This window comes from Ambystoma mexicanum, chromosome 6p (genome assembly GCF_040938575.1).
Source record: "Ambystoma mexicanum isolate Mex_15411 chromosome 6p, UKY_AmexF1_1, whole genome shotgun sequence".
NCBI lineage: Eukaryota > Metazoa > Chordata > Amphibia > Caudata > Ambystomatidae > Ambystoma > Ambystoma mexicanum.
Window position 1 is genome coordinate 48,772,536 of NC_090935.1, and position 24,173 is coordinate 48,796,708.

A 24,173-nucleotide genomic window follows, 5' to 3' on the forward strand; every position below is an offset into this window, starting at 1 on the left:
CAGGAGCATGGCTGCCCCGGGACCAGGCGACAAGGATAATAACCGCTCTCCCAGCCAATACTATTGTGTAAATTAGGGAAAGAGCAACAATTTCACTTATCATTTGCATACCTGAGGTCAGGAAGTAGAGGTGGGAGTCGCCAAACATCCCCACAGTGCCCGGGCCCAGAGCTTCCACTAGTATGTTAATCATGGAGAAGGCACCACTCATGATGCCAAAGCCAAGTCCGGCCACTGGAACGAGAGGGGAAATGGTGTTACAACATCCACAAAATGATCCCAAGGTACACAACGACGCGAACGGAACACAAGATTCAGCAAACACATCCCTCTGTAGTAGCAGCCAGAGGACAGAGCACAGTGCCAAGGAAAGCAAGCCCAGAAGCGCGCAATGCTTTCACCCTCAAGCATTCCGCACCCCGTGCAGCGAGTCGCAGCCACTGAGACACACCTAAGCCAAACCGCATCCTGCCCCACAAAGAATCAAGTCACTCTGACATTCTGTACAACGCTATCATGAATGTGCAGGTAAGGGGCGCGTGGTCCAGGAAGTGCCCAAGTGCCCGGGCTGTGGAGGTTTACCTATTCAGAATTGCTAAGTTACGCCTCTGAATACATACCCACCTACAGGGCACCTCCCGCCAGGGAGCGACCGGGCCAGGGTATCTAGTGGCTGTGGGAGGAGCTATGCGTAATGGCACCGGGCAGACACCAAGCTCTTGAAACAAGTACAAATGGAGTGCTGTGTCACCTGATGGAGGGCATGGATAGCGAGCGAGCCATATACATTCCATAGGGTCTGCACAGCCCTGAGAGCTGCAGGAGGAGGAGTGACTGCGAGACATGTTGACGCTGCCATCGACATGTTTTTTTTGGTGCCGATCATTTGACGATGGGAACCACCGCTGGGTTGCCCAAACTGGGTGCCTGGCTAGAAAAAGTCAGACCTGTGGCATACCGATTTGGTTCAATCCCTTAGTGACAGCCTATCCCGAGGCACCCCCAATGCACCAACACGGAGCTCCTGTCCCAGCTTGCGGGGCAACATGGAGGAGTGTCCGGCCCACTCTCTTCATGGAGGTGCCCTCTATATGGATAAGGGACAGGGGGCGACAATGGTCTGAGGACCCAGTGGTTGAGCTGGACACAGAGTATGGCAGTCATGGTGGGTAACCCATGTACAGATGGCAGGAAGGTCTCCTTAATCCAGAATCCTGTTTGCTGCGGTGTGACCGTGTTGCACACTGTTGGTTAGGCCAACATCCGTCGGCCGCAGCTCAGCGTTCCCTGACCTGGGGCTTACTTGAAGAATCCAGTTTGCTGCAGTGTGACCGTGATGCACACTGTTGGTTAGGCCAGCATCCGTCGGCCGCAGCTCAGCGTTCATTGACCTGGGGACTTACTTGAAGAATCCAGTTTGCTGCGGTGTGACCATGATGCACACTGTTGGTTAGGCCAGCATCCGTCGGCCGCAGCTCAGCGTTCCCTGACCTGGGGACTTACTTGAAAGAATTGCTCTCGGAGAAATCTAACGCTAGATCTCTCAGATCCAACAATACTTATCAACTAAAGATACCCAATGAAAGGAGCGTTTGTGAAAGCTGCTCCAAGGGCTTGGAATGCCCTTCCACTGGACCTAAGAGATATCAATTCAACAGATGTTTTCAGGAAAACAGTGAAAAAGCTCCTATTCTCCTAGTTATCCCTCCATAATTCGGCTATTCTCCTAGGCCTTGGTTGGTCAAACCTGATGCCAAAATGTCTTTCTGTTCTGTATGTTTTCAGGTGATCACATGGGCCTTTGTTGGGCCAGGTGGATCCCATAACTATAAGTCCTAATTGTAGGCCTGTCTCTTGATTATGCGCCCTTAAACCTACGGGTCCCTGGTTGCGTGTTACAAATGTTATAAAGTAAAGGACTTTGAACCCATCCCTTTGGTCTTGATGTTGGATGCCATCTTGCCAGAGGATGCCACCTTGGTAGGCAAGATGGAGGATTGAGGACCAAGCCATGGACTTCCAGTACTTCTCTGCCCCATTGACATTTCCAGACACGTCTGGCAGTGGGGGGGAAGGGGTGAATGGGCCGTATCCTAAACCTTCACTTTGCCACCGGCCCTAAAGTATAACTTAGAAAGCGGCCCTAAGGGATGTCCCCTGAAGGTGGACTTCAGGACTCTCGTCAAGTTCTTTCATCTTTTCGTCAAGTTCTTTCGTTCTTTTCTCAACTCTCGGTTTGGTTCTTTGGAGAAGACGCTCCTCTGAGGACATACAAGTGGGAGGTCACTGTAGACCAAAGTGTATTCTTGGTTGTTCTGGCGCATCGCCTGTGTACTCATTCTGTAACTGATTCCCTGACTTTTTCTCTTTTGAGTCCTAATCTAAGGACTCATTAGACATCCACTGAGTGTCCTGTGTTTCGTATGTGTAAATCCTTGCAGATAATCCGCGCACACACACACACACATACATGTAGGTAGGTGTGTGCTTGTGTGCATAAGCAGATGTGTGTGCACGCATGCATAGTTTGGTGTGTGTGTGTGCACGCATGCATAGGTTGGTGTGTGTGTGTGCACGCAAGCACGTAGGTGTCTGTCTGTGTGTGCATAGGCAGGTGTGTGTGCGTGTGCTAGGTTGTTGATATAAAGTACGTTTTGTCACCTGTCCCTTGGTGCACTGTATATATTGCATAACTCTAGTTTTGGGGCTCTCCACCCAAGGCTTAAGAGTTGCTGACCAGCAGGGATCCATTGTTGGAAACACAAGAATTGTTTGCTGCTCCATAAAAAGTGCTGGATCCTCATTCCCTTACAGTAAGGACATATTATATGTTTCAGGAAAAAAAGAATGCCCCTCTGCTGATGGTGCCACAGGCAGCTGCTTGCAAGTGCCTTATTGTGGCACCGGCCCAGCCTGCATTAGCATCCTGGTCTCCAAGGGATTGGACTCAACATGCATTCTCTGCCCCATCCAACAAGTACTCCAGCAAAAGGTGGAAAAGCTGGACTTGATCGCCCGCTCACTGCAATGTCACTAGAGAAGCATCTGGCAACTCACCATAGGCCATCTGTTGGATGGAGATGGGAGAGAGGCCGTTGTCACTCAGAGCTACAAGACCTTCATTCGCCTTCCTGTGGGAGAGAAGACAACTTGTTCACAAGCAATCACACCCAAGTGGAATCCTGCACAAGGGTCGTATGCAGGGTCAATGATGTTTGACGTATGATCAATAGCAAAGGTCAATCACATAGCAGCAGACGTCAGTGTGGAGACTTATTGTGTGACGGAAATATGGTCAGACACAGTTTTCAGTTAAGGATATGGGAGGTCCAGATTGTTGAACTGAGTATACCATACCTTCATAAAGCATTACTGATGTTTCAGAAAAATTATTACATGTTCAAAAGAAGCATAACCAAGTTATCATGAGGGAGATGAAAAATATTACATACCTGCAATAGTCTTTCTGATGCTTGTATCTGCTTGGATTCATATGCTTTGCATACACCGACTTCTAGTGGTTGGTGCAGAGTATTGCATGACTTGACTTGTTTTCTAAATCAAAACAGTACGTGGACAGTGTGTGTCTTTAATTGTGCCCATGGTCCTTCACGTATACATATATATGGCAGTATGAAGGGTGGGTGGTGTCCAGTGTGGCTGAGGATATGTGGGGACCCTCTATTAAAAGAAACTGGAAATAAAATGGGATTACTTAGTATAGGTCAGCTAAATATGCCAATTTCAATTTTCTATTGATGAAAACACAGAGCAAGACCCATTACACCCGAGCCAGAGTTCCCTTCTTTGGGAATAAGGATCCACCCAATCCCCTTTGCTATCCCAGTGCTTTCCAGGTGATGCCCATTCTTGCAAGGAAGATCCTGCAGGATCTTGCAGACATGTGGAATTTTCGAAAACCAAATTTACAAATCTAAGATCATTTACTTATTGATTGTGTTGTGTCAGGCCTTGCAACTATTTCCCCTATCTGAACGCTGTGCCCTCCTATTGTGACCTCAAGGCAGACTAATATGGAATGTATCATTTTTCGCCTTTTTTGCTTACTGTGGGGCTAGGGGAAAGGGGATTCTGGGATGTATTTATGTTGTATATAATCCCCCATACTTCCTTCTCTCCACCCCCTGCAATTTTGCTTTATGGGGAGGTGGTAAAGGGATGCAGGAAGGGGCATACACAGCATACAATTATAGATGGGTAGCTTTCGACTATGGTGTGACGTTCCGAGTGACATCATAAAGGACTCTAGCTGACCTCAAGATGGTGGCCAGTCGAGAGTGGTCGTAATCTTGGGGCTGTCCCCCTATTCCCTCCTAATAAACTGTGATGATCCCTACCTCCCAAGCCCGGAATTACATCAACGGCTCCTGGACACCATCTGCTACTACCTCCCGATGAAGTGCAAGGACAGGCGACAGGGCTGTATTGATCCTCGCCCTGTAGATTTCACACACTCGGTGTAGGATCAAGCCGTGGGACGGCAACGCTGTTACTCCCGAGTTTAGAAGGCTAAAGCACAGAATAAGGCATGCGGGGTGCTAGTGGCTTTCAAAGACTCCCTAAACGTACAGATCCTCCACACATTGGCAATCAAGGAAGGCTGATACCTTTCTGTTCAAGCTAGAATTGATCACCAGCTATAAATGCTGGCGACAGTGTATGCAGGGCCGGTGCTACCACTAGAGAAGGTTAGGCGCTTGCCTATAATGTGAAAATGTTACACCGGTAAATGCTGCTGAAGGCAATTGCCACTTATACATTTTTTGTATACATATATTTATTATTCTCTCTCTCTCTCTCTCTCTCTCTCTCTCTCTCTCTCTCTCTCTATAGAGAGAGAGAGAGAAACAGAGAGAGAGTTGTCTCGACTACTTGAAGGCGGCACTGTGCCTGCTGCAGCAGGAAGCACAGTAGGCACTGTGAGGTTCGGGTCTGGTGGGGGAGTGCGCATGAAGCTCTACTGTGCGCAAGGCCTCAGGCTGCACCTGTGCATTAGCACTGCACTTGCCCTTGCGAGGGTTGTGTGAATGTCCTTCTTTTGGTGGAACGGTCATGGCCCATCCTGCACAACCTGCCGCCATTGGGCTCTGGGTGGCGGACATGCCCCAGAGAGAGATTCAGACGCGCGCACAGGCAGGTGAGGTGCCCTATTGATTTGTAATTGTTCTGGCTCTCGTCTCGGGTCGGCAATAGACAAATTGGGACAGAGTAGAGAAAGAGCAAGTGGAGAAAATGGAAGGTTGTGGATTGAAGGCTATTCGGTGCTGCTTTGCTCCAGTTAGCATTAAACAAGTCCAAACCCCCAGAACAGAGTTGAGTTTCATTGAATGAGGGTGCAGCGTGCAGGACTAGGAAAACAGTATGGCACCATCGAGTTACTTACTTTGGCCTCCTATCTATGATCGGGTGAGTATGAGGGAGATGTTTACCCTTGTATATTCAAACTCCCTCCGCTTCGTCGCCCACATGTTACCAATGATTGAGCAAATCTTTCTTCTGCTTTAGGCCCTCTGAAAATGAGTCTTCTTGCTGTCAGGGCTCAACTTCCACAGAATACACCCAAACAAGGCTGTCAGTGGGCCTCATTACAAGGTTGAAGGTAGCCGTGCCGGTAAGAGCGGCAAGGCTACCTTCATACCGGCATGAAGGTCCGACACCCGCGAATGGGCAATTACTGGGGTATTCCGACCCGCCAGACCTGGTAATTGCCCTTTCGTGGGTGCCGGTAGATCCCCATTCCCATTTCAGCCCCATAGGGCTCAATGGGGATGCCTGTAGCACCGGCATTGTTCATAAAGGTGCCGGTGCTACAGGCATGCAGTGCTCGCGGGTGCCTTTCACTCTGCCCAGGCAGACCTGGGTTTATAGTCATAATGTCGAAAACATAATACCAAAATACAAAAATGTCGAAAAAAGAATGTCGAAAACAAATATGTGGAAAATATATAAATATAATAGGAAAAGTCAAATAGTCGAAACAAAAATGTCGAAAAAAAGTCGAACAATAGTACTAACATACAGATGTGAAGTATTGGTAATCGTGCGTTTTTATGGGGGGTGGGGGTTACCCTCCCAACCCCCCCTTACCTCTACGTCGAAACACTCCCACCCCCCTCTCGACCACCAACACATAACCATTTGCCAATCTGTAAATAAAGTACATTATGACTAACGAAAACCCCATAGAATCAAGAGTAGTAAGGGTTAAGCCAATAGGTGACACCCACGAGTAAAGAACCTTGCCTAAACACAAAAGGAACAGATGACGGTTGTGGACAACTATCATTACCTGACAGGACCAGAGTCAGAGTGAACTACAGAGGATTCGATTCGGCTACGTCAGGCAAACAATCAGGTAATATAACAAAAAATATGTAACTAGATATTTAAATTGAAAAATATATTATTATTAGTGTATGGCAAACATAGTAAAACATTTTTTTCCGTTATTTTAGATTGAAAATGACAGAAAGGGTTGAATACATAGCCTCGCAAAAAGGCGGAAAACAGCTGGTTTTGAATGGATACATTTATAATAAGGAATTGGAAAAAAATGAACGCTCGTATTGGAAATGCATTGAATACGGACGATCAAAATGTGCCGCACGAGTCATAGTTGAATGTTCCAATACAAAAATAAACGGAGAACACAACTATCTACCGGACAAGACAAATATAGTAATAAAACAAACTCTCCAAGAGCTAAAAAGAAAGGCAATAGAAAACCCCTGACAGGCAAGCTGTTTGGTAATATCAACAGTATGTGACACGTTACCTTCACACATATCTGCACAGATGCCTAGTGAAAAACATATGCAACGAACAGTAAACCGCAAGAAACAGCAAAAGGAAAATCTGCCACCAGCACCTACAACATACAATGACATCACCATACCAGAAGTGTTTAGAGTGACAGCTAATGGAGAAAATTTCCACCATTCTACCGTTGAAGTAAGAGACGAAAAAATGTTGATATTTTCAACTGCGACCAATTTCAAACATCTAAGTGAAAGTGTCCAGTGGCAAGGTGACGCAACTTTCAAAGCATGCCCGAACCCCTTCCAACAATTTTATTCAATACATGGAACAATAAATAACAAACTAATTCCACTTGTTTATGTTTTAATGCCCAAAAAAAATGAAGAAACCTACAGAATCATGTTGAACAAAATCAAGGACACTGTACCAGATTCAAAACCCAAAAACATAATCATGGATTTTGAATTAGCACAGATTAAGGCATTTTCTTCAATATACCCTGATTCTAGCATACAAGGCTGCTTTTTTCATTTTACTCAGTCGATATGGAAAAAACTGCAATAACTTGAACTAAGTAGTAAATACACAGACGACAGCACTTTCCAACATAACATAAAAAAACTATTCGGATTAGCATTTGTGAAAGAAGATCAGGTTATAAATTTCTATGAACATTTAATTGACACTGACTATTTTAAAAATCATGAGGAAGAAAATTCGGACATGTTAGATTACATGGAAAATACATGGATTGGACAATTAACTAGGAATGGCACCAAAAGAAGGCCAAAATACAATATAAACTTATGGAATTGCTACAAAGCTACCTTGGAAGGGTGACCTAGAACAAACAATTCACTTGAGGGATGGCACAGCCGTATTAATAAAACTTTCAACACAAGTAATCCCAATTTGTGGCATTTTTTGAAAGAATTAAACAATGAACAATCACATTAGGAATTTCGAGTCTCGCAAGCGATTTCCCTCGCAAACACAGAGTTAAAAAAGAAAAAATACAGAGACTATGAACAACGCCTTGAGCAAATAGTACGTAATTTTAATGAAAATGACAAAGACAACTACCTAGATTCAATAGCGTATAATTTAAAATGTTAAAAATACTCACGTTTTTGAGGAATCACCAATCCACCATGACAAATCCAAGCAGTAACCGTAAAAAGCACCAAGCAGCAAAATCCAAGGAACCCAAAATCCAAAAAGAAATCCAGGGAAAAATACCATCCAAAAAAACAAAAAAATCCACATGTGCGATCCATAAAAGTGAAATCCGGAAAAGAAAAAAAGTTGAAAATCCAAGAAAGTCCATGAAAAAAAATCCACGATCCAACCCGAAAAAAAATCCATAGCTCGGAAAAACCAATACATCCATCGAATCCAGTAAAAAAAATCCATTGCATCCATGGAAAAGGGTGAAAAACCTTGAAAATCCAAAAAGAAATCCACACGAAAGCACGGAGACCCGAATGCGATGGAAACGCTGCAAGAATGAACTATAAAAATGGCGCCTACGCATACGTAGAGTAAAGCAACCTTACGTAGAATTCAATTACCATATATAAACAAAATGAACAATCTCATTTCTTAAACAATAGCGCCATCTATTGGAGAAAAAGTATACTAAAAGTTCAATGTTAACAGTTTGCAATTTGTTATTTATTTATTTAAAATTCAACTTTAAAATAAATATATATTTAACCTATATACATATATATATATATATATATATATATATTTAAGCAAGGTATTACATGGTATATACTATTAACGTTCAAAAATACTTAATAAAACATGGTTAATAATATCAATGTTCAAAAATGCATAATAAAACATATATAAACACTTACCTTGTATTAACATTAATTCGAAAAAAATTCGACTTTTTTGTAATTCGACATTATTATTTTCGAATAAATATTTTCGACATTTTGACTTTCGAAAATATTGCATTCGAAAATATGACTGGACACCGCAGACCTGCCAGAATGAAAGGCACCCGCGGCATAACTCTGAGTTTGCCGGTCCGGTAATAATGGTACCGACAAGCATACCGGTACCGTTGTTACCAGACCACCAACCTGGTAAAGAGGCCCAATGTGTACGGGTTTTCTGTGTAACTGGCACTGGCAGCTGGGGTTGTAATTGTTACTCGGCTGGTTTACACTTCAGCTGATGTTGAGCGCAGCTTGCCCTGCATCTTGCTCAATAAGGAGTCTGCAATGGAAATGCCCCCGCTGACAGTTACATACATTTGGAAATGCACTTGGATAGGTTTTTGGGAACCCGCGCTCACCCCCTAAGAGCGTTTCTTTCACCTGTGCATATGATTGGCTTTAGAGGGCAGTGATTACATGCTATGCTTCACAACTTTGCTAGACAATTAGGAGTGGTCAGGAATTCTGTTCATAATGATGGCTTTTTGCAAGTCTTCTTACTCGCCAAGATTTGTGCAGCACTCGCTAATGCAACATTTTCTATCAGAAATGTAAGCAGCCACCAGCAGCAGGTGAGGATAGTGGTTGAAAAATGCCAGCATGCATTTTATACACCATCGGCATGTGATGAGGCAAGATTAAAAGAAAGAAAAAAGTAGGTGTGTTGGGAGTGTGATGTGTGTATGGAAGGGGGAGAATGAGTGTATACATGCATCTTTGTGTGTGGGTGCGCGCGGAAGAGAGAATGTGTGTGTGCACATGGAATAGGGGCATGCCATGTGAGTGAGTCAGTAGCAGAGGCAGCTTTTTGTGCCAGGGGCCAGATAATAGGGTACCAGCGGGAGGCTGGGGGGCTCACTGGGAGCTGACACAAAAGAAGGGCTGTGCTTCAGTACTGGTAGAAACTAGCAAAGCTTTATTTCTTGTTAGACTTTGAACACAGTGTTAAATGGAGGATCACCAAACTGGAAGAATTTATATTTGACGGGAGCGGTGTGGCAGAAAGCTCCTCCCCTGTCCCTGATCCGGGCAAGCATGTCCGATGCCACATTCATCCTTTTTTTCAAAGCAGTCGCAAGCTCCTTGTCTATAGAGCACCTTTCAAAGTCCTTGAGGCAGACATGGTGACACTGCTTTACTGTTGGTCAGTTCAGGACACCTGGGTTACGGCTGGGACGTTCACTGAAACCTCCGTTTCTTCTTTATATGGCATAGTGGAGTTGTTTAAATCGCGTTTCTTAGGCTGGTTTGATGGTCTTTAAATTCCAGGACAGGATCCTGGCAGCTGCGGGGTGGGGTTGTGCCACTCTCCCAGGCCAGGGTTAAACATAAGTTCCTCTAAAATTAACTTCTCTGTCTTGATCCGATCGAGGACCTGGAGTGGGGAGGTAAGGGGGGGGGACAATCTGAAAGTTTGCCTAGAGTGTCAAAATTCCTTGCACCGGCCCAGAGTGTATGCCCCCAATATCAGCGAGGAGAGATTTGTGGGTGGCGTTCTCACTCTGCTGAACATATTTGCAGAGGGGGAACTGTACTAGCGGGAGATTTTAACCTTGCATGGGTTCCAGTATTCGCAAGCCACTTCTAAGGCACTGAAAGACATGTGTGAGTGGCTGAAACTCAGGGACGGTTGGAGGGTGCTGAAGGGCGACGAAAAAGGGTTACACCTACTTCTCCCATGTGCACACATCAATGTCTCGGATTGATTATATTTGGGTTACGCCTTGGCTAATGGGGATGGTGAAGGGACTGGAAGTGGGATCAATGTCGCTGTCAGATAACACGCACCTGAAAATTACTTTCAGCACCCCCAGGGATAGAGGGAGACTGTGGGGGTGAGAGTTCCCTAGTGAGATTTTAAAGGACCAGATCATTACAGAGATGATAGGTGGGAAAATAGAATAATACTTTGAAGAAAATGACCTCCCACATCAGTCAAGAGATCGTGTGGGACTCCTTCAAGGCAGTTTTGAGAGGGGAACCGATTGCGATAAAGGTCATGCACGAGAAGCAGTGGGCACAGTTGGAGAGGGTTCTAGAGGATCAGGCACGCAGTAGTCTCGAAATAGACTTAATTGCTACATAGGTTATTCCAACACACTCAGGGTCACCTAAACCTCCTTCGCACTCAGAGCAGAAAAGAGGAGTCCCTCCTGTTTGCAAAGAATTATATGGGTGTGAATAAGGTTGCTTGTCTGCTGGCTCAAGAATTCAAAGAAAAGAGGGCGTCCCAAACTATACCCAAGATAACCTCTGAGATAGGGGAATTGGTCACAGAGAATGAGGCGATAGTAGAATCCTGCCCAGTATATTATGAGAGGTTATACTCATTGGACACCCCGGACGAGAAAGCACATTTGGCCTACGTGACTTCTGTTCAGCTCCAACAATTAAAAAACACGGAGATCGAGGACTGTAAGGGGACATTCGGGTTGAAGGATTGGAGGAGGCGATTAAATCTCTTCCTCTCAACAAGGTGAGATCTTCCTATATCCGCTCATGCCTGGAATCTAGGAATCTACTTTGACTCTTCCCTTTCCTTCACTTACTACTCGCTCTTGTCGCTATCACCTCTTTAATATCCGTAAAGTCTGTTCCTCTCTCACTTTCCATGCTACCAAACTCTTAATCTCTTCCCTCATCTTTTCTCGCCTCTTCTACTGTTCTCTCTTTTTTGGTCTCCCCTCTTCCCATCTCAACCCCCCCCCCTTAAATCCCCCTACCACTCTGCCATCCGTACCTTCCGTCTTCTCTCTCCCCATGATTCCATCTCTGATTCACTTTCCAACCTAGGCTGGCTTCCCTTCCACCCCCAACTTAAATTCCACTTCTTATCTCGTTTTTAAATCTCTTCATGACCTCTGTGCCTCCTCTCGCTCCCTACGCTCTGCTGATCTCTTTTTACTCTCTGTTCCCCCACCTCCTTGTGCCTCTTCTCGTTTCCGCTCCTTCCAGCTCCTTGCCCCCCTACATTGGAACTCCCTTCCTTCTGTATCCGCTCCATGTCCACCTATTCCTCCTTCCGTTCCTCCTTAAAATCACTCATTCACCCCCTCCCTTACTACTCTCCCCTTCCTCCTCTTCTTTCTCCTCCCCACTCCATCTTCCTGTTCCTTTATCGCTCCCCGTCTCCCCTATGATCTTCACACTCCCTTCTACTCTCTCTACTCCCTTTTCTCCTTCCCATACCTCTCCTCTTCTCTTCATATCCAAATGCAAATTGTTCCACATGCTGTTTTTCTGGTTTTAATCATGTATATTTTATTGCTTCTATGTTCCATGTATGATGTTTTCTGGTTTTTATGCTGTAAAGCGCTTTGGAGTAAAGCGCTATATAAACAACAAAATACAAAATAGAAATACAAGGTGCCAGGCCAGACGGTTACCCTGCTTTGTTTTATAACAAATTTAGATCTCGGCAGTGCCTAGTATGACACGTGTGTTTAACACTTCCAGGACGAAGGGGTCGATCACTAGGTCTATGGAGAGGAGAAAATTGTCATTTTCCCAAAACCGTGTAAAGATCCCACTAACTGTGGGTCATCCAGACCCATAGCCTTAAATAATATGGACGCCAACATATACACTAAAATCCTGGCTCAAAGATCGACTCTGCTACTTTCTAGCCGGATAACCCCTGACCTGGCAGGATTTATTCCTGGGAGGCAAACAATCGCTAATATCCAAAGGGTCTGCCATTTAATTGAGAAAACTGAGATCACACACACACTGTTGGTCGTGGTCACATTAGACGCTGAGAAGGCTTACCACCGAGTTGAATGGGCATTCCTATCCCAGTCACTGGCACATATGGGGTTTGGACACAAATTCTTGCAAATGATAAGAGCAAACTATGGTTCACCCTCAATGAGGCTTTCCATTAACAGGAATCTCTCTAGGCAGATCCCCCGGATGAGGGATAGTAAGCAGGGTGCCCCCCATCTCTGCTACTATATGCTCTATTGGAACCCTTTCTGTTGAAAATCCAAGCAGCTGACGCTGCTCAAGAGATAGGGTTAAAATAATCATGGCTTACGCGGACGACATGCTACTGACATTAACGGAGCCGGAGGCCTCACTGGAAGCAATGGGGGAGGAGCTGGAACATATGGGCAAGGTGGCAGGGCAAATAGTTAAACAGAAATAGGAAATACTGAATTTATCTCTGAGGCGTGAGCGGAAAGAGCGCATTGAAAGCTATTCACCATTCCATAGGGAATCCAGTACCTGGGAGGTACCATTACTAAATCATTAGATGATTTATACGCTGTATTATGCTTCGATGGAACCCCCTCTATATATCATGGCTTGGCCGTATAGCCTGGATAAAATTAAGATCTCATTGGCTGCAAGTCACGGTGGGGGAATGGGGTTACCTTACTTCTATTATTAGAATTTCAAGGCAGCCCAATTAAGGGTCATAGGGGAATGACTTACGGGGGACATGCCCAAAATCTGAATAAGAATGGACAGGGTGGTGGTCGCTACTCCGTTGCAGCAGGGCGCCCTGTGGCTGAACAGTGTGGATAGACCATCCCACGCGCACATAAGTCGCATTTTATCAACAGTGGTGGATGCCTGGGACTCTTTCTTGGCACAAGGGCCCCCCCCCCATCAACTAATCCGTTTGTCTCCACTCCCTTATTTTGAAACCCACAGTTCCTGGCGATGGAATGGGTCATGTAGGGACTCCAATGAGCAAATGAGGCTTTTAGGTGGGACTGGGGGATGGCTCTGGCGTACCTGCAAAGCGATTTTAAAATTCAGTGACGATGGGGACAGGGGGTGGGTTGGTTGGAGTGGAGAGTGGAAAGGGGGTTGTAGGAACTGTTCGGTTGTACTTTGTTTTGTGTAAAATGAAAAACCCACAAAACACAATTTAAAAGAAAGAAAATTACTCGAGCTGTGCTCCCACTGTCTACCAGACCCAGTGCATTAAGTGGCACTACAAAATGAGCCGGGGCTTATCGAGGAGGCGTGGCCTGACGGTGGTGGAGGGGGGTCGCCTACTGGCCCTTTAGGCCACGCCCCCTTGACGAGCCCCAGATCAATGGGCTACTGAAACCCCTGCCAGGCAGCCTTTTGTAGAGATCAGCAAGGGAGGGGCAGCGTCACCATTAAGGCTGAAAGGATGAGGCTGCTGGAAGCTGAGATCTTTTTCCTAAAGACTGAAACTCCTGCAAATGCGCAGGAGCTTCAGGATTTAGGAAACAAGGCCTTTGCTTCCAGTGGCCTCATGTTTTCTCCATAATGGTGGCGCCGGCCCACAGGCATCTCCTGCTTAAAGGGATGCCTCGCAGGTTCAGCGCCACCATTACATGAAAGGCATTTTTTTCCTGAAGCCTCAAGCTCTCACACATGAGCGAGAGCTTCAGATTTTAGAAAAACAAGCCTTTTCATGTAGTGGCCGGGGATGCCAGGGGTGATTAGGGGGCCCTGGCAGAGCCCCACCTCAAAACGACATTTCGGAGCCTGCCAGGGCTAAGCCCTGGCAGGCCCCGGCCCACTTAAAGCCCTGACCAGACCTCGCCCAAAGGTGGGTTATAGACCAGTTGTAGATTCCCATAAAAAAATTCATACATGTTAGCCAGGGATCAAGTCGAGCGGGTCGACGGCTTCCCCCGACTTATTTCAGAGGTCGGACGCTGCCCCCTGAGCCCCCAAAGACACTTTGACTATCTTTTGAAACGCCTCAGCAGGTTTACCGATAAGGCACTTCACCACACCATAAAACCTGGTGAAAAAGTACGCACAAGTAAAGGTGAAAAGTCACATTTCCAGGCTGTACTCTTCATGGAAAACATTGGAGTTGATTCTTGGGGATTGAAACGTACACACCTTTTAACATTTTCAAATTTTATTAGAAGAAAATATCCTCTCTTGTTTTTTGTATGTTGATTTTATGAAAGGCAAATGCTCATTTGACCTGTGCAATTTGGATGCTTATTCAAACCCAATGTAATGAAATGTGCATATTCACCTTGATATAGTAATTTCTGGTAACGTCACATCCCATCGTGTATGATAATGAGTTGCCCCACTTTTTGTAATTTTTTTGTTTATTTGTTTAGCATTTCACCCCTGGTGTTGGCTATACAAGACAGACAAGGGGGTATCATGCCACAGGTGCCAGCAGTATGGGCGCAAAGGGAAGACGTGTGGCGTTCCAGAGTCCTGCTGTTGAAGCCATCTTTGAAGACGTGGCTGGCTAATTATTTTAGGAAATAGGCGCAGGTTTAAGGGTTCGCTCTAGGTGTGCTGTAAGCAGGAGGGCACGCGGGTACACGCGGGTCCGGCACTTTTCTTCATGCTAAGATGCAAAGACGTTTTTATTGGAGGGCAAAAGGGGCACTTGCCCCGGGCCCCCACCTTCGAGACAGGCCCCACAAGGCTACCTGAGCTAAAGAAGCCAGTTCCCATTGTTCCCATTGTTCGCACTTAATTAGTGCATGTCAGGATATGTTATGGCTTGCTGCTGGGGCTCTAAACCTACTGCCTGTATGTTTGATTGGGCTCTGATCAATTCATTCTGGCATGCCTACTGTGGTAAACCTAGTGTGTGTGTTCACTACGACGCAACTCCTGTACCATTATCACCCTTCTGTGCATGTGCATTAGCCAAAGTTGAAATGCATACTGATATAGTGCTGCCACAGTCCGGAAGATAGCTCAGTGTGTTGCACACTCACTGCAGAGATCTGTGTTCATATGCAAGATTACAATACCAAGTTCCAGCAAGGCCGACTCAGCCTTTCCCATGTCTGAAGTTGCTAAACCTGCATGTATATGTACTTTGTTTTGTAGCACAATAAGTGCTATTATCAGCAATGTACCTGCACCCGAAAGTAGTTGCTATAAAAACAAACATGGCCTCAGTATGGTGATGATCTAATAATTGGTTTGTTCAGATGGGGAGGTGAAAAATATAGGCAGCCACCTGCAATCATGAGCATAAAATGAGAGTCAGGAGAGGCGATTAGGTACCCAACAAAGTCTGGAACCAAAGCGTTCATGCTTGTATCCTGGCTTTGCCAGCAGACGATACAGTGATCCTGGACAAACCATCATATTACAGACATTACTGTGCTGTCTTTTGTGAAAGGTTGTGCCTTCTCACAAACTGGTGGTATTCATTACACCATCTTCTAATCTTTCTTTTTATGCTTTTTTATGTAGCCAATTTTAGTGGAAGGGGTTCTAGACAGAGGAAAGCAGCTCAGTTATTGCAGGCCTCTGGCAGGCATATTTTAAGGTCTGCTCATTTGACACAAAAACGGTTTGCTTGTTTCGACCAATTCAGAGGTTTTTCAGCATGTTTATAATTAACAATTTCACAAGCGTTTTATTGGGGTGTTCAAAGCTTTCAAATACAACAGAGAAACACAGATACAATATTTTAAGATCACATCAAACAGTATGCTGGTGCTGGTTCACTTCCCTTGATGATCAGGCTGGTGCTGGTTCACTTCCCTTGATGATCAGGCTGGTGCTGGTTCACTTCCCTTGATGATTAGGCTGGTGCTGGTTCACTTCCCTTGATGATTAGGCTGGTGCTGGTTCACTTCCCTTGATGATTAGGCTGGTGCTGGTTCACTTCCCTTGATGATTGTGCTGGTGCTGGCTCACTTCCCTTGATGATTAGGCTGGTGCTGGTTCACTTCCCTTGATGATTAGGCTGGTGCTGGCTCACTTCCCTTGATGATTAGGCTGGTGCTGGTTCACATCCCTTGATGATTAGGCTGGTGCTGGTTCACTTCCCTTGATGATCAGGCTGGTGCTGGTTCACTTCCCTTGATGATTAGGCTGGTGCTGGTTCACTTCCCTTGATGATTAGGCTGGTGCTGGTTCACATCCCTTGATGATTAGGCTGGTGCTGGTTCACTTCCCTTGATGATCAGGCTGGTGCTGGTGCCGGTTCACTTCCCTTGATGATTGTGCTGGTGCTGGTTCACTTCCCTTGATGATTAGGCTGGTGCTGGTTCACTTCCCTTGATGATTAGGCTGGTGCTGGTTCACTTCCCTTGATGATTAGGCTGGTGCTTGTTCACTTCCCTTGATGATCATGCTGGTGCTGGTTCACTTCCCTTGATGATCAGGCTGGTGCTGGTTCACTTCCCTTGATGATTAGGCTGGTGCTGGTTCACTTCCCTTGATGATTAGGCTGGTGCTGGTTCACTTCCCTTGATGATTGTGCTGGTTCACTTCCCTTGATGATTAGGCTGGTGCTGGTTCACTTCCCTTGATGATTGTGCTGGTGCCGGTTCACTTCCCTTGATGATTAGGCTGGTGCCGGTTCACTTCCCTTGATGATTAGGCTGGTGCTGGTTCACTTCCCTTGATGATTAGGCTGGTGCTGGTTCACTTCCCTTGATGATTGTGCTGGTTCACTTCCCTTGATGATTAGGCTGGTGCTGGTTCACTTCCCTTGATGATCAGGCTGGTGCTGGTCCACTTCCCTTGATGATTGTGCTGGTGCTGGTTCACTTCCCTTGATGATTGTGCTGGTGCTGGTTCACTTCCCTTGATAATTGTGCTGGTTCACTTCCCTTGATGATTAGGCTGGTGCTGGTTCACTTCCCTTGATGATTAGGCTGGTGCTGGTTCACTTCCCATGATGATTAGGCTGGTGCTGGTTCACTTCCCTTGATGATTAGGCTGGTGCTGGTTCACTTCCCTTGATTATCATGCTGGTGCTGGTTCACTTCCCTTGATGATCAGGCTGGTGCTGGTTCACTTCCCTTGATGATCAGGCTGGTGCTGGTTCACTTCCCTTGATGATTAGGCTGGTGCTGGTTCACTTCCCTTGATGATTAGACTGGTGCTGGTTCACTTCCCTTGATGATTAGGCTGGTGCTGGTTAACTTCCCTTGATGATTAGGCTGGTGCTGGTTCACTTCCCTTGATGATTAGGCTGGTGCTGGTTCACTTCCCTTGATGATCAGGCTGGTGCTGGTTCACTTCCCTTGATGATTAGGCTGGTGCTGGTTCACTTCCCTTGATGATCAGGCTGGTGCTGGTTCACTTCCCTTGATGATTAGGATGGTGCTGGTTCACTTCCCTTGATGATTGTGCTGGTTCACTTCCCTTGATGATTAGGCTGGTGCTGGTTCACTTCCCTTGATGATTGTGCTGGTGCCGGTTCACTTCCCTTGATGATTAGGCTGGTGCCGGTTCACTTCCCTTGATGATTAGGCTGGTGCTGGTTCACTTCCCTTGATGATTAGGCTGGTGCTGGTTCACTTCCCTTGATGATTGTGCTGGTGCTGGTTCACTTCCCTTGATGATTGTGCTGGTTCACTTCCCTTGATGATTAGGCTGGTGCTGGTTCACTTCCCTTGATGATTGTGCTGGTGCTTGTTCACTTCCCTTGATGATTGTGCTGGTGCTGGTTCACTTCCCTTGATGATTGTGCTGGTTCACTTCCCTTGATGATTAGGCTGGTGCTGGTTCACTTCCCTTGATGATTGTGCTGGTGCTGGTTCACTTCCCTTGATGATTAGGCTGGTGCTGGTTCACTTCCCTTGATGATTAGGCTGGTGCTGGTTCACTTCCCTTGATGATTAGGCTGGTGCTGGTTCACTTCCCTTGATGATTAGGCTGGTGCTGGTTCACTTCCCTTGATGATTGTGCTGGTTCACTTCCCTTGATGATTGTGCTGGTGCTGGTTCACTTCCCTTGATGATTGTGCTGGTGCTTGTTCACTTCCCTTGATGATCATGCTGGTGCTGGTTCACTTCCCTTGAGGATTAGGCTGGTGCTGGTTCACTTCCCTTGATGATCATGCTGGTGCTGGTTCACTTTCCTTGATGATTAGGCTGGTGCTGGTTCACTTCCCTTGATGATTGTGCTGGTTCACTTCCCTTGATGATTAGGCTGGTGCTGGTTCACTTCCCTTGATGATTAGGCTTGTGCTGGTTCACTTCCCTTGATGATTGTGCTGGTTCACTTCCCTTGATGATTAGGCTGGTGCTGGTTCACTTCCCTTGATGATTGTGCTGGTGCTGGTTCACTTCCCTTGATGATTAGGCTGGTGCTGGTTCACTTCCCTTGATGATTAGGCTGGTGCTGGTTCACTTCCCTTGATGATTAGGCTGGTGCTGGTTCACTTCCCTTGATGATTAGGCTGGTGCTGGTTCACTTCCCTTGATGATTGTGCTGGTTCACTTCCCTTGATGATTGTGCTGGTGCTGGTTCACTTCCCTTGATGATTGTGCTGGTTCACTTCCCTTGATGATTAGGCTGGTGCTTGTTCACTTCCCTTGATGATCATGCTGGTGCTGGTTCACTTCCCTTGATGATTAGGCTGGTGCTGGTTCACTTCCCTTGATGATCATGCTGGTGCTGGTTCACTTCCCTTGATGATTAGGCTGGTGCTGGTTCACTTCCCTTGATGATTGTGCTGGTTCACTTCCCTTGATGATTAGGCTGGTGCTGGTTCACTTCCCTTGATGATAAGGCTTGTGCTGGTTCACTTCCCTTGATGATTAGGCTGGTGCTTGTTCACTTCCCTTGATGATCATGCTGGTGCTGGTTCACTTCCCTTGAGGATTAGGCTGGTGCTGGTTCACTTCCCTTGATGATCATGCTGGTGCTGGTTCACTTTCCTTGATGATTAGGCTGGTGCTGGTTCACTTCCCTTGATGATTGTGCTGGTTCACTTCCCTTGATGATTAGGCTGGTGCTGGTTCACTTCCCTTGATGATTAGGCTTGTGCTGGTTCACTTCCCTTGATGATTGTGCTGGTTCACTTCCCTTGATGATTGTGCTGGTGCTGGTTCACTTCCCTTGATGATTGTGCTGGTTCACTTCCCTTGATGATTAGGCTGGTGCTTGTTCACTTCCCTTGATGATCATGCTGGTGCTGGTTCACTTCCCTTGAGGATTAGGCTGGTGCTGGTTCACTTCCCTTGATGATCATGCTGGTGCTGGTTCACTTTCCTTGATGATTAGGCTGGTGCTGGTTCACTTCCCTTGATGATTGTGCTGGTTCACTTCCCTTGATGATTAGGCTGGTGCTGGTTCACTTCCCTTGATGATTAGGCTTGTGCTGGTTCACTTCCCTTGATGATTGTGCTGGTTCACTTCCCTTGATGATTAGGCTGGTGCTGGTTCACTTCCCTTGATGATTGTGCTGGTGCTGGTTCACTTCCCTTGATGATTAGGCTGGTGCTGGTTCACTTCCCTTGATGATTAGGCTGGTGCTGGTTCACTTCCCTTGATGATTAGGCTGGTGCTGGTTCACTTCCCTTGATGATTAGGCTGGTGCTGGTTCACTTCCCTTGATGATTGTGCTGGTTCACTTCCCTTGATGATTGTGCTGGTGCTGGTTCACTTCCCTTGATGATTGTGCTGGTTCACTTCCCTTGATGATTAGGCTGGTGCTTGTTCACTTCCCTTGATGATCATGCTGGTGCTGGTTCACTTCCCTTGATGATTAGGCTGGTGCTGGTTCACTTCCCTTGATGATCATGCTGGTGCTGGTTCACTTCCCTTGATGATTAGGCTGGTGCTGGTTCACTTCCCTTGATGATTGTGCTGGTTCACTTCCCTTGATGATTAGGCTGGTGCTGGTTCACTTCCCTTGATGATAAGGCTTGTGCTGGTTCCCTTCCCTTGATGATTGTGCTGGTTCACTTCCCTTGATGATTAGGCTGGTGCTGGCTCACTTCCCTTGATGATTAGGCTGGTGCTGGTTCACTTCCCTTGATGATTGTGCTGGTGCTGGCTCACTTCCCTTGATGATTGTGCTGGTGCTTGTTCACTTCCCTTGATGATCATGCTGGTCCTGGTTCACTTCCCTTGATGATTAGGCTGGTGCTGGTTCACTTCCCTTGATGATTGTGCTGGTGCTGGCTCACTTCCCTTGATGATTAGGCTGGTGCTGGCTCACTTCCCTTGATGATTAGGCTGGTGCTGGTTCACTTCCCTTGATGATTAGGCTGGTGCTGGTTCACTTCCCTTGATGATTGTGCTGGTTAACTTCCCTTGATGATTAGGCTGGTGCTTGTTCACTTCCCTTGATGATCATGCTGGTGCTGGTTCACTTCCCTTGATGATTAGTCTGGTGCTTGTTCTCTTCCCTTGATGATCATGCTGGTGCTGGTTCACTTCCCTTGATGATCATGCTGGTGCATGTTGAAGCTGAAATCATTCCCATTTTGCATAAATCGCTTCTATAACATTTAATTGTGAAAAATGTCATTTGGTTTATTTGATTTGTGTACTTTCGTATACAACTGGATTATTTAGCTCACGGTATGAACAGGAGAAGAATCTGGTAAAGTGCAGAAAGCGGAGAGCCGGCGTAAATCCCAGTGTCACCACTTAACCAATGTGTGATCCTGGCCATCTCATTTAATCTTGCCTAACCTGTCAAAACTGCCAGCCCCTAAACCTTTCAGAATTGTCACCCAGTTATTTGGATCTCATGATACGCTTTTCAGAAAAGCCTCAGTAATGGTTTCACTGGCTATAATGTTGCTTCCTCTATGATAATAGTGAGCATTGATATACTGCACACCACAGCCACGTGTTTGCTATCTAATGGCAAAACTACTTTAAAATCATGTACCTCTTTTAATCTCAGTGTATGTGGCTACGGACACCATCCTGGTAGCTTCTAATGTGCATCTACTACCTTTGCTACAGTACGTGTAGCGTTCTCCTTGCTTCCGACTGGTCCACTCTATCCATGCTACCTTTGCTACAGTACATGTAGCGTTCTCCTTGCTTCCGACTGGTCCACTCTATCCATGCTGCCTTTGCTACAGTACGTGTAGCGTTCTCCTTGTTTCCGACTGGTCCACTCTATCCATGCCACCTTTGCTACAGTACGTGTAGCGTTCTCCTTGCTTCCGACTGGTCCACTCTATCCATGCTACCTTTGGTACAGTACGTGTAGCGTTCTCCTCGCTTCCGTCTGGTCCACTCTATCCATGCTGCCTTTGATATAATATGTGTAGCGTTCTCCTTGCTTCCAACTGGTCCACTCTATCCATGCTGCCTTTGCTACAGTACGTGTAGTGTTCTCCTTGTTTGCGACTAGTCCACGCTATCCATGCTAGCTTTGCTCCAGTAGGTGTAGCGTTTTCCTTGCTTCCGACTGATCCACTCTATCCATGCTTCAGCACTTTTGCTCTCTTGCTAATCTGATTCCTCCATCTATTCTGGGTTATGTGCAGCTTTTTCATATGCTTGATTACCTGCATTTATGCGACAGTCCATATACCTTTGTGGCTGCTATTGATGAAGTGTCCTGTACCCATGCTAGGAGAACACAAGTACCCTTGGCATCAGCTGCTTATGTTGACCTTGAAATGACTATTCTGATCACAGCAAGAAGGAATGGGGTAAGAGAAATTAAAGGGAGTACCCATGCTTATTTTGATCACTGCGAGGCAGCATATCGAGATACAAGTTGTGATCATGACATAGGGTGGGGGAGGGCATGACCAGATATACCGGATCCCTTAATTCATTTCTATTGGTGGAGGGGGTCCCCAAAGATGTGTGTGCCCCGGGCCCAAATAGTGCTTAAGATGGCCCTGCTAAAATGGCAAGTGTGTCAGTTTTTGTCTTGCTAAGATCACAGGTGTGGCAGTTTTCTTCTTGCTAAAATCGCAGGTGTGGCAGTTTTCTTCTTGCTATGATCGTGGGTGTAGCAGTTTTCGTCTTACTAAGATCGAGGGTGTGGCAGTTTTCTTGCTAAAATCACAGATGTGGAAGTTTTCCTCCTGCTAACATCGCGGGTGTGACAGTTTTTGTTGTGCTAAGATCTCTGGGGTGCCAGTCTTCTTCTTGCTTAGTTCGGGGTAGGGCAGCTTGCTTCTTGCTAAGATCGCGGGTGTGACAGTTTTCTTCTTGCTTAGATCTCGGTTGTGGCAGTTTTCTTCTTTCTTAGATCTTGCTTAGATCTCGGGTGTGGCAGTTTTCTTCTTGGTAAGATCTCGAGTGTGGCAGTTTTCGTCTTGCTAAAATGGCGTGTGTGGCAGTTTCCGTATTGCTAAAATCACAGGTGTAGCTTTCTCCTTGCTTCCGAATGGTCCCCTCTATCCATGCTGCCTTTGCTACAGTACGTGTAGCATTCTCCTTGCTTGCGACTAGCCCACTCTATCCATGCTGTCTTTGCTACAGTACGTGTAGCATTCTCCTTGCTTCCGATTGGTCCACTGTATTCATGCTACTGTTGCTACAGTACGCGTAGCTTTTTCCTTGCATCCGACTGGCCCACTCAATCCATTCTACCTTTGCTACAGTACGTGTAGCGTTCTCCTTGCTTCCGACTGATCCCCTCTATCCATGCTACCTTTGCTATAGTACGTGTAGCTTTCTCCTCATTTCCGACTGGTCCACTCTATCCATGCTACCTCTTATACAGTATGTGCAGTTTTCTCCTAGTTTCCGACTGGTCCACTCTATCCATGCTACCTTTGATACAGTACGTGTAGCATTCTCCTTGTTTCCGACTGGTCCACTCTATCCATGCTACCTCTTTTACAGTATGTGTAGCTTTCTCCTCGTTTCCGACTGGTCCACTCTATCCATGCTACCTTTGCTACAGTAGGTGTAGCGTTCTCCTTGCTTCCGACTGATCCACTCTATCCATGCTACCTTTGCTACAGTAGGTGTAGCGTTCTCCTTGCTTCCGACTGATCCACTCTATCCATGCTTGAGCACTTTTGCTCTCTTGCTAATCTGAGTCCTCCGTCTATTCTGGGTTATGTGCAGCTTTTTCATATGCTTGATTACCTGCATTTATGCGACAGTCCATATACCTTTGTGGCTGCTATTGATGAAGTGTCCTGTACCCATGCTAGGAGAACACAAGTACCCTTGGCATCAGCTGCTTATGTTGACCTTGAAATGACTATTCTGATCACAGCAAGAAGGAATGGGGTAAGAGAAATTAAAGGGAGTACCCATGCTTATTTTGATCACTGCGAGGCAGCATATCGAGATACAAGTTGTGATCATGACATAGGGTGGGGGAGGGCATGACCAGATATACCGGATCCCTTAATTCATTTCTATTGGTGGAGGGGGTCCCCAAAGATGTGTGTGCCCCGGGCCCAAATAGTGCTTAAGATGGCCCTGCTAAAATGGCAAGTGTGTCAGTTTTTGTCTTGCTAAGATCACAGGTGTGGCAGTTTTCTTCTTGCTAAAATCGCAGGTGTGGCAGTTTTCTTCTTGCTATGATCGTGGGTGTAGCAGTTTTCGTCTTACTAAGATCGAGGGTGTGGCAGTTTTCTTGCTAAAATCACAGATGTGGAAGTTTTCCTCCTGCTAACATCGCGGGTGTGACAGTTTTTGTTGTGCTAAGATCTCTGGGGTGCCAGTCTTCTTCTTGCTTAGTTCGGGGTAGGGCAGCTTGCTTCTTGCTAAGATCGCGGGTGTGACAGTTTTCTTCTTGCTTAGATCTCGGTTGTGGCAGTTTTCTTCTTT

At 46.2% G+C, this 24,173-nt stretch overlaps 1 protein-coding gene across 1 annotated transcript in view; it reads right to left on the reverse strand.

The window, feature by feature from the left end:
- Positions 1-24,173, reverse strand: part of LOC138511196 (gamma-secretase subunit APH-1A-like) — a 240,900-nt gene that overhangs the window by 114,547 nt on the left and 102,180 nt on the right. Inside the window, exons 3-4 of the mRNA XM_069626715.1 lie at positions 3,058-3,131; positions 112-234 (exon numbers count right to left, since the gene is read on the reverse strand). Of these exons, the coding sequence (XP_069482816.1) occupies positions 112-234; positions 3,058-3,131 (197 nt within the window). The remainder of the gene's footprint in view (positions 1-111; positions 235-3,057; positions 3,132-24,173) is intronic.